This window comes from Siphateles boraxobius, unplaced genomic scaffold (genome assembly GCF_051911475.1).
Source record: "Siphateles boraxobius isolate OS27281-9 unplaced genomic scaffold, OSU_SipBor_1 130, whole genome shotgun sequence".
NCBI lineage: Eukaryota > Metazoa > Chordata > Actinopteri > Cypriniformes > Leuciscidae > Siphateles > Siphateles boraxobius.
The window spans coordinates 39796181-39811917 of NW_027508734.1; the positions used below are offsets into that span (position 1 = coordinate 39796181).

General features: G+C 35.3%; 3 protein-coding genes across 9 annotated transcripts in view; 1 reads left to right on the forward strand and 2 right to left on the reverse strand.

Moving 5' to 3' along the window:
- Positions 1-354: 354 nt before the first annotated feature.
- cdkn2aip (CDKN2A interacting protein) lies at positions 355-6752 on the reverse strand. Its single transcript, XM_077229446.1, has 4 exons — positions 6624-6752; positions 5884-6130; positions 4794-4915; positions 355-1813 (listed from the first exon to the last, which is right to left on the reverse strand). Exons 2-4 carry the CDS (start codon positions 6126-6128, stop codon positions 1254-1256), a joined length of 927 nt encoding a protein of 308 aa, XP_077085561.1. The 5' UTR covers positions 6129-6130; positions 6624-6752; the 3' UTR covers positions 355-1253.
- Positions 6735-15072, forward strand: tubgcp4 (tubulin gamma complex component 4). Its single transcript, XM_077229445.1, has 18 exons — positions 6735-6939; positions 7305-7433; positions 7525-7647; positions 7742-7795; positions 8363-8419; positions 8523-8602; positions 8699-8900; positions 10777-10942; positions 11029-11153; positions 11997-12047; positions 12128-12233; positions 12329-12436; positions 12527-12671; positions 12764-12941; positions 13842-13976; positions 14059-14175; positions 14573-14712; positions 14787-15072. The coding sequence occupies exons 1-18, from the start codon at positions 6862-6864 to the stop codon at positions 14797-14799; spliced, it is 2007 nt and encodes a 668-aa protein (XP_077085560.1). The 5' UTR covers positions 6735-6861; the 3' UTR covers positions 14800-15072.
- The window catches only part of tp53bp1 (tumor protein p53 binding protein, 1), a 29394-nt gene continuing 28721 nt past the window's right edge, over positions 15065-15737 (reverse strand). For all 7 annotated transcript variants that reach the window (XR_013203693.1, XM_077229435.1, XM_077229436.1 and 4 more), the window contains one exon: positions 15065-15355. Coding sequence is in view for 6 of the 7 variants with exons in the window: in XM_077229435.1 (XP_077085550.1) it covers positions 15174-15355 (182 nt within the window). In the remaining variant the exon portion in view is untranslated. The remainder of the gene's footprint in view (positions 15356-15737) is intronic.

Below are 15737 nucleotides of genomic sequence, written 5' to 3' on the forward strand. Positions count from 1 at the left end.
TACTGTATATTATATTAAAAGAGCAAAATGACATTGTTTCCTCAATTTAATTGTACAGCAGTATATTCAGTCATGCCTGACAACTCACAAATAAGCTGTATTCAGTGTCTTTCGGGTATATATATATATGTGTGTGTGTACACTAATGATGCAGCTTGGCATATATATGTACACACACACACACACACACACACGTATACAGTATACATATATATATACTATATATATTTTGAACCAGCCATCAAGTCTGAGATCTCTACGGCTTACGGTCTCTGATCTCTAGACACTTTTAGGTAACTTATAATAAGCAAAACAGTACAAATACATCTGGTGTAATAAACACAAAACCTCTGGTGCTCGGACGCCTAATGAAGTTTATTTTGATAAAATAGTGAGCATAAAGATTTTTTTTTTTATGTCGCTAGAAACAAAACAAAAACAGAGGGATAGACAGAACATATGAACCCCGGGAACATTAAACCAAAGATTTACACTTCATTGATAACTCTGCTTCAACATTCATCATGACACAGGTGGCGGTATTTATTTGACATTCGAAAAATCTGTCCAAAGGTCCACAACAACAGCAACAACATTACCATTCTCTGTCACAGTGGTAGAAATGTTTCATAAATAAAAATTGTCCAATATATGTGAAGCAAGGGGAAAATATTTTTTTTTTAAATTCGGAGTATCACAAAATCTAGATATCAAGCTAACAATAAATATTTTTTTACTGTATTGTTATTATTGTTTAATTATTTTATTGTTATTGTTTTATTAACTATATTTGTTATTTTGAATATTGGACCAGGACAAATCCAATCACTGTCAACTGCAGACTGTATTAGATTATCAATGATTATCAATGTAATGTTTCAGAAATAAATAAAACAAAAGTTATTGACATTTATACTAATTAAAATAGCCGCTTTTTAAACCGCCAACATTTTTCATAAGTCAGATAGAATTACAACTGCAGAAATGAAAATCTAAACCATCTCAACTTCACAACCACAAACCATAAACAAGACTAAAGCAACAGAGCAAGCCTTTTACAAACCACAAAACTGACTGGCACTTATTTTTTTTAAGATCCCTTTTACACACATCTAAATAACTCGGTCCTTCTCCTTAGTGCCATTCTGAATGATCATAACTCAAAACTGTCAAAATGAAAATATTTGGGACGTCTCCACGGCTGCCACAACTGAATCTTTCTATCTTTTAAATCACTGTGGCAGAATGGAGCTCTACTGGTCTTCCTGAAAGGGATAGCTGAGAGCTGGAGGGAAAACCTGGCTCCTGGACTGTTCATCCAGCAGAACCAAATCGTCAACGTCTCGTCCTCGAAACCTGCGGCGGCAAACTTTCACTGTCACTTTTTGCCCTTGAAATACTTTGAGAGCTTCCTTGGAGGCCATTGCCTTGGCGGCACACTCATCACGCCCGTAGCCCGTACCCACGTAGACGGTGCAGCAGCGCAGTTCACACACCTGGCCTTCTTTTTGGGTACGTCCCATAGGCAGGTCAGGAATGTCTTTGAGAGGTACAAACACACAGCTAAGACTGGCCTTGCATGACTCCACACAACTGCGCAAGATTTCGTAGTGTTCCAGGTTGGGACCAAAGCCACCAGCAGACACGAGCTTCCAAGCAACGGCTTTGTAGAGTCGATTAAAAAAGGGCTGGTGTTCTGCGGGAGCCCCCGGTGGAGGGCCTGATTTCAGAGTACTCCCAACACTCTTCGCATGAGCTTTAACATCTGGATCATTAGGTTTAGTCTTCTTACCCTGGTAATCAGCCTCCAGTTCTGCAAAATAAAGAGGGGGGGGGGGGGGGGGGGGGTCAGCTATACTGTTCAAAAGTTTGTGGTCGGTAAAAAAGTAAGTAATACTTGGTAAAACTTTATAATAAGTATACAGAAACAAAGTTTTGCAAACTATTAGTTTATAGTTAACTAATAGTTTATTAGCTCGAGTTAATAGACATTAATAGACTACGTTAATGCAAAGAGTGAGTTCTTGATTCATTGTCACTGTAATTAACAACGTGTTATTCTTTAATTAGCTCAAAAAGAGTCAGGTTAGGTCAACTTTATTATCCACAAGGGGAAATTTGTTTTACAGCCAGCAGTAACCATACAATCAACAACAACAACAACAACAACAACAACAAAAAAACACACAACAACAAACAAACAATAGTATAAAAAAGACTTCCTTAATTAACTACTCTACTATAATTTAAAAAACCAATGGCTGCTGGTACAAAATAATTTTAATCTATCAAAATGGTAAAGAATATCTGCGAGTAGAAGGTAACAACTTCTGTAAGGTAAAGATTCTGCATAGGATTGCTGTAATCTCTCATCATTAACTCGGCCTTCCTCAGAGTCCTGGCTCACTCAAAAAAATATGTTGGCTTTAATTAACTTTTTTATGTCAACAGGATGCACATAACTGGGTTACGTTAAACAAACTTAATTTGATCATATAACTTCAACACACTCAAATAAATTATATGTTGGCTTTAATTAACTTTTTAATGTCATCAGGTTCTGATATATTGGCTTTAATTAACTTTTTTATGTCAACAGGCTTCACATTACTGGGTTACGTTGAAGCAGTGTTAAAGTTAATGAGATAATTAAGTGAGTGATGATTGAGCATTATTGAAGACACCTGATGTTAACAAGCAGAATCACTGAAGGAGAAAACCGGAATTTAAAGTCACCATTATGGTGATCAATGTTTGTTTTAGTTAGGCTCTTGACCCTCACATCATTAACTTTAGATTTTGTATGGCTGCTGTACATGAGTTATAACAGCCATTGTTAACATCAGGTGTCTTCAATAATGCTCAATCATCACTCAATTATTCACTTAATTATCTCATTAACTTTAATACTGCTTAAAGTTGGGTCGCTTAAAATTACTTAATTCCATTGTTGAAGTTACATGAACAAATTATGTTTGTTTAACGTAACCCAGTTATGTGGAATCTGTTTACATAAAAAAGTTAATTAAAGCCAACATATCATTTTTTTGAAACTACTGGTATTCAAATCATTCAGGGTGGTGCCAACAATCTTACCACATACTTTAACAGTACCCTGTAATCTATTTCTGTTTTTAAGATTAAGTGATCCATACCAGCACACAAATGAAAAATTAATAGCAGACTCAATAAAACAAGAATAAAACATTTTCATAAAAGTTAGATAATGCTTTGTTAACAACTTTTTACCCATAAGTAATTCTCACTTTAGATTAGGTCACTGAAAATCGGAAAATGTCATTAATTAAGTGCTTTGAACTAACCTTTATTGGACATTAATTGGATTCATATTCAGCGTTCCTTCAAATGTTTACAAATACGTTAAGCCTATCCCCAAAGCTAAAAAAATGTAAATAACAATGCTGTCAATATGAAATGCATAAAAATACTCAGATCATGTTGTTAAAATACATCAGTTAAGTAATGTAATGAAACTACAGTTTATCAACTATTAATTAACTATAAACTAACAGTTTGCAAATTACCCAACAATTTTAATCAGAAAGGACAAATGAAACTCATCAAAAGTGCCAACAAAGACATTTATAATCTTACAAAAGATTTAAAATAAACGTTGATCTTTTTAACTTTCTATTCATCAAAAAATCCAGATAAAAATCAGCACAACAATTTTCAAAATTGATGTAATAAAGAAATGTTTCTTGAGCAGCAAATCAGCAAATTAGAATGATTTCTGAAGGATCATGTGACACTGAAGACTGGAGTAATGATGCTGTAAATTCAGCTTTGCCATCATAGGAAAAAATTACATTTTAAAACACATTTCAATAGAAAACTGTTATTTTAAATTGTAATAATATTTCACAATATTACTGTTTTTAGTGTATTTTTGGTGAGCATAAGAGACTTTGAATGGTAGTGTACATTAGTTTTTATTTGTCCCCATAGGGAAAGTGGGTTTTCAGCAATGTTTACAGGCATCATAAATTGGCGTACAAAATTTTTTTAAATAAAAAATAAATAAATAAATAAATAAATAGACACACTAAAATGTATTCCCTAACAAATTACTTGCCATTATTACAACTTTCCTTACTGATTTATTTCTGTACTTCGGTAGCAAAACCCTACCAACAAACAACACAGATTTTCATGACACTTTTCATAAAAGCACCATAAAACATTCTGTTGTGGACATTAAAAAAAGGCAATTTCTTTAACAATACTTGTGTCTCGTGTTGTGTCTTCATACTTATGAATCTCGTCAGCATGTCCCATTTAAGCTCATGGTCTAGCACTATACCAAGGTATTTATAAGTTGGGTCAAACTATATTAGGTGTCCTTAACTACTATCCTTAAATAAAAATATTAGTACAATGTATTTATTGTGTTTGCAAAACACCTTTTGCTGCTATTGAGGTGGGATATGGGTAAGGTTAGGGACAGGTTTGGTGGTACGGGCAGGATTAAGGTTGGGTTAAGTGTAAGAGAAGTGTCAATAGTGTAAGCATACATGTAGATGTAATTAAATAAATTAATTACAGCTGTAAATACATGCAGGTATTTTTTTTTTTTTAATGACTAAAATGTAAATAAAACATGCATGTACACAATAAGTGCATTGTATCAAATGATTAATTTAAATGTTAGTACAGTACAGTAGTTAAAGACTCCTAATATAAAGTGGGGCCCTAATTTGTAACTGATAGTATTGGCTCCCCATTAAGTAATGTATTATTTCAATGACACACAGTAAAGATAGTCCATTTACCTGAAACTGCAGGTCTTTTAGTTTTTCCCATGATTTCATCTCTAGTCTTTCGCTCAGGGGCTTCAATCACAGTGATTCCTTCTGCCATCTCATTTATTTTGTCCATTACAGGCTGTGGATATCTGCATTAAAGTCAATGACATAAGAGTGTTCTCAATAAAAAAGGAAAAGGAATCTTTTAAAAAATCAAGTTTAAAACACATCTGACAATATTAGAAATGTATTAGAAGTGTGACGTGACTTTCATTGGTAGGCGTTTTTCAAATATTAATATTACTAATAACAAAAATGCTCCAATGATAACTTATTTTAGATAATAATAAAAATTATGCCAAACTAGGTTTTTCTTTCAAGAATTTAATTATTTTAATCTTCATTATGATATCAGGGCAGTTCAATCACATTCACATGTTCTACTTTATTTCTCCCCAAAAAACATGACAATTAATTTTGATACAGAAAATGTAAAATATGCTTATCACAGAAGAAATTTATATAAAGCCATTTTATGTATGTATTGTACCCTACCGTTCAGAAGTCTAGGGACAAAAAACAAGGCTGCAATTATTTAATCAAAAAATATTATGAAATACTAAAATTTAAAATAATATAGTAAATGTATAAATATATATTCTAAAATGTAATGCATTCCTGTGATGGCAAAGTTGAATTGTAGTCATTCAATGCAGTATGCTATCCATTACTTCTTTTTATTATCAATGTTGAAAACGGCTGTGCTGCTTAATATTTTTGTGAAAATACATGAAAAAATGTTTTTCAGGATTCTTTAATGAATATAAATTTCAAAAGAAGACAATTTATTTGATCTCTCATTCCATTATAAAGGTCTTTACACTGTCACTTTTGAACATTTTTAATGCATCTTTGCTGTACATTAGTATTAATTTAAATAAATGAATAAATAAATAAACCCAAACTTTTGGATTGAATATTTCAGTATACATTTATAGATCTGGCAAAATGAGATAAATGTCACTGACCCATTTAGAACTGATGTTATACGAAATACGTTTTACGTTCATGAAAAACAACAACAACTGAACAAAGTCCATGATAAAATGACAATTACCGACAGCCCAAAAACACGTGGTTGGCCCAAACCATAGACAGAGACAGTAGTCTGTCTAAATTAGGACTTGGGGTCCCAGGTTGTATTGTAGGAAAAGCCTCCATATTGCGCAGGACAAACTCTCTCCTCGCATGCCATTGTTTATTTGTCTCACAATATCCTCTTAACGATTCCACCCAGTTCACGAGGTGTGGATTCTGACTGAGGAACTCAGAGACGATATCTGCTCCTGTCCCCGCCGCCATCACTGAAAACATGTAAAACAATCAAAAGTTACTTTGAGAAGTTCATAAAAAGCAAGTGTCCCACGCAGCAGGTTCAGGCCCTTAGGAGGGCTGGAATTATAGGTGTTTCCCAGCGACAGACAAACAAACAAACAAACAGTTAATCATGGGTTGGCAACAGCTCACACATAAACATCAGTAACTTATGTATTCATTTTAGGGTAAGAGTGCTCGGTGTTAAGTTCGCTGTAGTGTGTAAGGCTTGTTTTCATACAAGATAGCACAGATTATTTTTAGCAGGCTATCACGATACAATTACCAAAGTATTTTAGTAATGCTTTTAAATGACCACTTTGCTCATCCTGTGTGGATTTAATGACTCCAATCTCAACTTCAATTTTATTTCATAAGAGTCCAAGCAGTCGCTAGGGCCAATCAGTATGTAAAATAATGAAACGGCAAAACACACACAAAAAAACTGCAACAGATCGTTAAGGGAACATAAACAAGGTTTACCTCTAACTATATTATCCGCAGACAAGTCCTCATCAGCTGTATGTAGTAAAAATCTTATGTTAAATGTGATTGTAGTAGTGCAGCTGTCTGGGCACTTCCCTTGTCGCGCTCGAGATTTGCGTCATCAACGCGCGACGGGGTTTTGGCGGTGCAAAAATAATGATGAGAACGTATTACCTGTATTTTTATGATCGTGTGTTTCATTTGAATACGCTATCTGACTAGGAGCGTCGGTAAAATGATCCATGAGTTGCTTCTGGCTCTCAGTGGATATCCTGGGACCATATTCACTTGGAATAAACGGAATGGATTGCAGGTATTTTATACAGTATTCTGTCAGTGATGCATTTAATAATATATCTCTATTACAGAATGAATAATTTGCATCATAGCTGTACGGAAACAGGAAAATAATTTGAACTAACATGTCAGTAGTTTTTGTTTTACATTTATAAATACATTTATAAAAATATCCCCTAATTTTGCATTGCATTGCATTTACTTGCTACACAGAATACCACGGAAAGATAATCCATAAAAAGGTATTACCATGGTGCATACATGCCCCAGACATGGTAATAACATGGTATTCTGAAGTACTTTAAAAATACCATGTCAAAAAAAAATACTTTGTTTGTGTTCTAGTGTAAAATAAAATGCATCAAGTGTTGTTGATCACAGGTGTCCCAGGACCTTCCATTCCTCCACCCCAGTGAAACCAGTGTCCTCAATCGGCTCTGTAAAATGGGCACTGACTATGTGCGCTTCACAGAATTCATAGAGCAACACACGGGTCATGTCCACCAACAGGTAATCAGATCAAATTCTTCATGCATTCATTGTGTGTCAAGGACATGATCAGATCGAGGCAGAAGTGTGATTTCTTCTCCATGTCTCACAGGAGCACTACTCCAGCCAGCCGAGTCAGTCTGGGCTTCATGGCATTTATCTGCGTGCGTTCTGCACTGGGCTGAACTCTATGCTGCAGCCCTATCGACAGGCTTTACTGGACCTTGAAAAAGAGGTTGTACATTTAGAGTTTGCATTTGAAGTCCTTATAATGCTTTTAGGTCCATATTTGCAGATAATATTAAACTATTTAAAAAAATGTCTTACAGTTTCTTGGCGATCCACACCTCTCTATTTCTCATGTAAACTACATGCTGGAACAGGTAAAGAGAAAACTTGACTTTTTACCTGTACACCTGATCCACTGAAACATGTGGACGACTACCGTTCAAAAGTTTGGGGTCAGTAAGATTTTTTTCTATAGTTGTATTTGAGGAAGTTAATACTTTTATTCAGCAAGGATGCATTAAATGAATCAAAAGTGACTGTAAAGACATTTAGGTTATAAAGTTACACAAAAAAAATCTGTTTCAAATAAACACTGTTATTTATTATAAAAATTCCTGGAAAAAATGTATCACGGTTTCCACAAAAATATTAAGCAGAACTGTTTTCATCATCATTGAGTAATGGCTATTTAAAATTAAAATTTCACAAGATTACTATTTTAATTGTATTTTTGATTTAATAAAAGTGAGTGGTAGCTTTTGCGAGCATAAAAGATATAAAAAAATCTACCTGACCCCAAACCTTTTAACGGTAGTGCATAGTACAGTGGTTTAATTCATTACATAATTAAAAAAAATTGATTTAAAATAAATCCAACTAAGTCCCATATTATTAATACGGTCATTGAGTATGTCTAACTCGCAGTTTATTCTGTTGTTCAGTTTCAGCTTCTCTTCCCATCTGTGATGGTTGTTGTGGATACCATCAAGTCTCAGAAGGTTGGTAACCATAGATGGGTGTGCCACCTGTTTGCGGTAAATGATTAGAAGAGTACATGGTTGGAAATAATAACCTTCTGAAACTTTCTTCTTGTTTCAACAGATTCATGGCTGCCAGATCCTAGAGACTGTGTACAAGCACAGCTGTGGAGGACTGCCTCCTGTCAGGACGGCCTTAGAGAAGTGAGCTCTCAAAAACCCCACCAAAAACCCCTAATGCTTGAACGTAAGACACATGATTCTATTTTTACTGCTCTAATGGTAGTGTCTGTTTCGCAGGATTCTTGCAGTGTGCCATGGCGTGATGTATAAGCAGCTGGCTGCGTGGATGCTGCACGGGTTGCTGCTGGATCAGAGCGAGGAGTTCTTTGTCAAGCAGGGTCCCAGTGCTGGTGGAGCCACAGCTGCACAGGAGGAAGAGGAGGAGGACCTGGGCATCGGAGGGCTGAGTGGAAAACAGCTCCGTGAGCTGCAGGATTTGGTGAGCGACTAAGGACGCATTTACACTACATGGTTCAAGTGACCCAATTCTTATTTTTTACAGATTGGATATGACCTACGAATGTGTAAGCAGGAAATAAGCACATGGATTCCGATATTCTCGGATCTTTTTCAGGCCTCTTTCATATGTGGAAATAAATCTGATGTGAATCGGAAACATGCATTTTAGTCTGCCATGTAAGCAGACTGATCAGATATTCCCCTGTCAATGCAAGTCATACATGATGCCACAGTGGTGAATGACTTCAATCATGACCTCGATCACATGACTTTGTTTAATGACGCAATGGAGGATGAAAGCTCAACCCCTGTTTTGCTGACCTTTAAAGATGGTGTGGAAAACAAAAGCAGTATATCTACTTTGGCTTGTTTCGCCAAGTGTACAGTGTAAATGCAAATATTGAATATGGGTCACTTTTAAAAGAAGATATAAGCTGGTCTTAAAAAAAAATCAGATATTGGGCATCAAGACCTGCAGTGTAAATGCGGCCTAAATACCTGAACAACTCTTCCTGAGATTGTGTGATTCAGGCTGGGTCATGTGTCTGAATTCTTAGACTCGAAACGTAAACATGAACGCATGGAAGGATCAGGATTTTTTTTGTACTGGCCCAATAGTTAAGATTTTTTTACTTGTCCTGAGAATATATATTTTATTTTGTTTGTTTTTTTGAAAAAATATTTGTATTTATTATTTTAAAATTTATATTTAATATTGTCATGTAAAAGTTTTCTTTTGCCCCCCAAAAAAACTCCAAACCACCCCTAGCAAAACATCTACTATAATGATATATGTAAAAAAATATATTTCTATTTAATATTTTAAATTAAATGAATACATTTTCATTTAAAATTATGGCTACACTTTACAATAAGGTTCCATCTGTTAACATTAGTTAACTAACAACATTTACTACTACATAATTCAAATAAAAAGCTGTATCTGTTCATATTTTTTTATTTAAATTCATCAAAAGGAGTAAGTAACATAAAAACGACACAAACCAAACTGCGATGTTTAAATATTTATTAGGAAAACAAAATTAACAAGTATCATATTGGAGAAACAAGAAAAAATAATAATTCTAAATAGTTTAACAACAAAGAACAAACTAATAACAATACCTGAAAGGTCCAACTTAAAAAGAGGTAACCAATGAAAAAGGAATGCAAATAAAAGCTTGTTTGCTTGTGAATATTTCCTCTTCCCTACCATGATCCGATTCAGCGTCCTTTTATACTCAATCCAGAAGCGCAGACAATGAGATGCAGGTGCGCAAGGATGGGCCTAAACAAACACATACAGAGACACTAACAAATGTATTACTCACTGTTACATATTGTTAGTGAATGCATTAAACAACGTTAACCAATGGAACCTTATTGTAAAGTATTACCAAATTTGCTTTTACATTATTTTTTTCATTAACAAAAGGAAATTATTCAAGTAATAATAATAATAAAACAGCATTAATTAACACTATACGCTTTTTCTGGATGCAAAACATTAACATTAACAATTCTTTAAGGTTTGTTACACAAACGCTGATTTTTGCAGAACATTATAAAATGTATCCACTTTACACTTATAAAATAGATGCTCCCTGGCAAAACATCTACTATAATGTTATGAAATATTTGCTATTTTTATGTTGTTGTTGTTTTTAAACATAATCAAAATACACAGCTGCCTTTAAACAGCCATCGATAGAAAAAGATTGGCAGCTGAATGGTGTATTTACTAACCAGCCAAACTCTGTCGGCTTGTACATGAATAGAAATGTAGCTTTTGTTTTACTGGTTGTGATTTATTATAAGAATTTATACATTTTCTGTTCATTACTTTCCCGCTGTAGAGACTGATTGAGGAAGAGAACATGCTCGCGCCTTCTCTGCAGCAGTTCTCCTTGCGCGTGGAGATGCTTCCCTCATACATCCCTGTTCGAGTAGCTGAAAAAATCCTCTTTGTTGGAGAGTCAGTGCAAATGTTTGAAAATCACAACCAGAGTCCATCCCGAGCTGGTGAGTGAATGAGCGTTTTGCGTCTGTTGTTCAGGTGTGTTCGGGACGGTTTTGTTTCGTAACGCTGCCCTCGTGTGGTTGTTCAGGGTCTATACTGAAGCATCAGGAGGACATGTTTGCAGCAGAGCTCCACAGACTCAAACAGCAGCCTCTCTTTAGTCTGGTGGACTTTGAGAATCTTGTGGATGGCATTCGGAGCACAGTTGCTGAGGTTGGTCCAGTAACTAAATTGGTTTTTAAAGCTGAATCCCAAAATGTGAAACATGTCTATAACATTTCGGGGTCATATTTCACAAGATGAATGAAGCCCATTTTTTAAGCCATTATGACATTATTTTCAAGATTTTAAGATTTTGGTTCATGACATATAACTCTTTAACAAAGATTTTTTTAAAATGGGAGAAATGAATGGAAAAATACTCCCGGAACCAATGCAGCTGAAAAAGTGTTTCTGTAATGTGAAAAAAAAAATTAGGTAACACTACCATAAGGTCCCATTAGTTAACAGATGGATTAATGAATTAACTAACAATGAGCAATACATTTGTTACAGTATTTCTTTTATCTTTGTTAATGTTAGTTGTTATTATTTATAATGGATCTGAGCAAACCTGAAACTTAATCGATTTGTATAATATATTATTAAAAGTTGAAATTAACATTAAAAATATTAATAAATGCTTTAAGAAGTATTTTTATTTTTCCAATTAACTAATAGTTAACTAATGTTAACAAATGGAACCTAATCATAAAGTGTTAACAAAATGGTTTGAAATTTTAATTTAGAAATTATAGTGTATTGTATTAGTAAAGAGAATAGTAAAGATGATTAGATCAATGGCAGAGCTCCTCCAGTCATGTAAAACGTGGAAATATCAGGACATTTTAACATTGTGATTTGGAAAATTCACGTAAACTTGTACACTTGAAACGTCAAAATGTTTCTTTGTTTTCAAGGTGAATAATGAGCATATTTTCATGAGATCCACCTGCTCTAATAGCTCTACAAAATATCAGTTGTTGTCCTGATGAAATTGTGTGTGTTTTCTTGTAGCACTTATGGACTTTGATGGTAGAGGAATCTGATCTTTTGGGGCAGCTTAAGGTAAACGGAGCGATTTGTTGAAGGTACGCTTTTGCTGGCGCACTTTTGCTTTCACAATGAATGAGTTGTTGCTGTTTTAGATCATAAAGGACTTTTACTTGTTGGGGCGAGGTGAACTGTACCAAGTCTTTATTGACCTTGCTCAACATATGCTGAAAACCCCACCATCTGCTGTTACTGAACATGGTAATGATTCATTTTTCTTTTGACGCATGAAATCACCCTCTTCAAAATCTTCCATGCTCTTCATTATTCCTCTGATTTTGCTATTTTTGTTTCAGATGTCAATGTGGCATTTCAGCAAGCAGCTCATAAAGTGCTGCTAGATGATGACAATCTTTTGCCCCTCCTGCATCTCACCATAGACTACCAAGGGAAAGAAAGCAAAGGTATTGCCTAACGAGTAGCATTTTTAGCCCTGTACCAACCCTGTGTCCGCATATTAAATACTTTACATAATTGTATAATTATGCTCGCAGAGGCTTCTGGGAATCGAGAGGGCAGCACTCCTCCACAGGAGAGTTCTCCTCGTGAGGCTCCGCCCACTGGCTGGGCTGCGCTGGGATTGGCCTACAAGGTTCAATGGCCCCTACATATTCTTTTCACTCCTGCTGTGTTGGAGAAGTAAGCCGTTGTTTTATATTGGCCGTTTAATATTATTATTCCATTAAGCAACTGTATGAACACCACAGCGGTTAAGCCTTGCTTCATTTCAGGTATAACGTAGTGTTTCGTTACCTGCTGAGTGTGCGTCGTGTCCAGTCCGAGCTGCAGCACTGCTGGGCCCTGCAGATGCAGCGCAAACATCTTAAATCAAACCAGACGGATGCAGTTAAATGGAGACTCCGCAACCATATGGCCTTCCTAGTGGATAACCTTCAGTATTACCTTCAGGTTACAACTTCATCTTTTTAGCTACGTACTACACACTGCTAAAAGTATTTTGCTGATGATGTGAAAAAACATGCGCTACTGTTTAAAGGTCAATAGTAAAAAAAAAAAATGTTTTTGAAATAAGTCAATTATGCTCACTGAAGCTGCATTTAATTTATATACAAAAATATAATTTTATTATTTTATCCCTGTGACTGCAAAGCTGGATTTTCAGCATCATTACTCCAGTCTTCAGTGTCACATGATCCTTCAGAAATCATTCTAATGATGATTTACTGCTCAAGAAACATTTCTTGTTATTATCAATGATGAAAACAGTTGTGATGCTTATAAAAGAGCAGCATTTATTTGAAATAGAAATCTTTTGTAACATTATGCAGGTCTTTTACTGTCAGTAAAAGTTTTTACTGATTCCCCCAAGTGTACATACATACTAATAGGCCATTAGAAGGTGTACCACTATTGGGACCTATTAAGAGGTCAACATTGCATCTTTATAATAAATACCCCCTATTAACATGACGAATGCTTAAATAATGAAAACAATTAAAAAATATATTTGGTTTATCAATTTAAAAACTTCCACGGCCCGGTTTCACAGACAAGGTTTAGATTAAATCAGGATTAGGGCTTCATTCAATTAAGAAATTGAAGTAGATTTTATAAATGTGACTTAGAGAAAAAACATTTGTGTGCATCTTGAGACAAAAAACAATGGGACTGATATATTTTAAGATTTGTTTTACATGGACAGATTCACCAGAGAAAGGGTACCATCTGGACACCAAATAATATTTTTAACTTACTAATCTTGCATACTGTTTGCTTAGTATGCAAACTGAGACCAAGCAGAAGAACAAGGAATATATTTTAATAGAATTATTTTGCATTGTTCTTCAGGTGGACGTTCTGGAGTCTCAGTTTTCGCAGCTCTTACAACAGATCAACTCCACACGAGACTTTGAGAGCATTCGATTGGCCCATGACCATTTCCTCAGCAATCTTCTTGCACAGTCTTTCATATTGCTCAAGCCTGTGAGTGTCCAGAACAAATCTCTGTATATCCCAGATTCTGTGTTTTGCTTTTGGTTAAATAATCACTTTATTTCTCTCCCAGGTGTTTCACTGTTTGAATGAAATTCTGGACCTGTGTCACAACTTTTGTTCCCTGGTCAGTCAGAATCTTGGGCCTCTGGATGAAAGAGGAACAGCCCAGCTGGATATTCTTGTGAAGGTAGCTTTGCTTGTGTGAACTTATTTTGAAATTATTCCTAATGCAAGATTTTATGCGTATTAATGCAAGTCAATTTCTGCCACATAAGAAAAAAAGAAATCATGCTTTTGTAAATCATAAATTGAGATAAAAAGCTGAATTCGAAATTTACAGTCAGAATTATGACCAGTTGAAACTGAGATAAGTGAAATAGAAAAAAATTGCACAAACTTTGTCATAATTATGATTTACTAAAGTTTTTCTTGTGTGGCAGAAATGGGCTTCCATAAATTCTTCCATCCTTAATCATTTTAAAATCTTCCAAATCAAGACTTGTCATGAAATTATGATTTACCAACATATTTTTAACGTTGCAGAAATAGGCTTTGATAGATATTGCTGTACTTTTACTTCCCAGGGATTTAGTCGTCAGTCGTTCCTGCTCTTCAAGATTCTTTCCAGCGTTCGGAACCACCAGATAAACTCTGACTTGGCACAGCTGCTGTTACGACTAGACTACAACAAATACTACACACAGGCGGGAGGCACGCTGGGAAGGTAGGCATGAGTGATGCAGTGCTTTAGTGAGCTGATTCATGCAAAAATGTAACATGTTGTTCATTGTCCTGCAGTTTTGGCCTATAAAGTGGAGCCTGAAGATCTCAGAGGCAAACCTCACACAATAGTGCATTTCATCTTAACACATGCCCAATACAATACTTGTTGATCTGTACATTAAATTAATATATGATAGGGCTCCTGTCAATGTCACTGCTTGTGTCCAGCTTTTACCGTACTCTCAACTACCCTATGCCATTTTACAAAAAGTAAAACTATTCCTTGAACGTGAACACTTAAAATCTGTAAATACCATGTGCTATGTAATCTCTTATGAAATAAAACCAACAAGTGAAACTATCACGGTTTCTTTATTTAATAAAAACTATGTACAGTAAAATGCATGCACTAAAACAGAGGACATTTAAAAGACACACGAGACGACACCAGAGGACCGTGGTTTACGTAGAGGGGTTGTGACAGAATTCAGAATTGCTGTCATAGCTGAGGCACTTTCCACAGATCAAGCTTTGAATCAGCCACTCCAGAGAGACGACAGGCATGTCCGGGGCCACATGTTTCAGTTCCTCAGAGGGACATGCAGATGCGGTCACTGCCAGGTCTAACTTCATGTTTGTAATGTCTGTTATTGACAAAATTGACATCACGTTATTCCATATGCTTTTCTAATTACTTTGCCACCAGTTTTTTTGTGTGTGCATATTTAAAAGGTACACCATGTAGCTTTTGTTCAAAATTTAATGAGTGAGTACGTCGGAAGTGCAGTCCGCTCTTTGGGTCACGGCATGCCATGTTGCACGGTCGAGCACGCAAAACAGTGCAAAACGGCACACCCAAACAGTGCGCTCGTGCAAAATAGCATGCCATGATCGGAAGAGCAGACTCTAGGTTCTAGGATGCTAAGATAAAGAAGTATATAAAGAGCGATTACATCATGAATCCATCTTTCAAACCATGTTTTTGTCTTTTCCTGATTCAAGGTTATTATAGGTTTGCATTTTTAA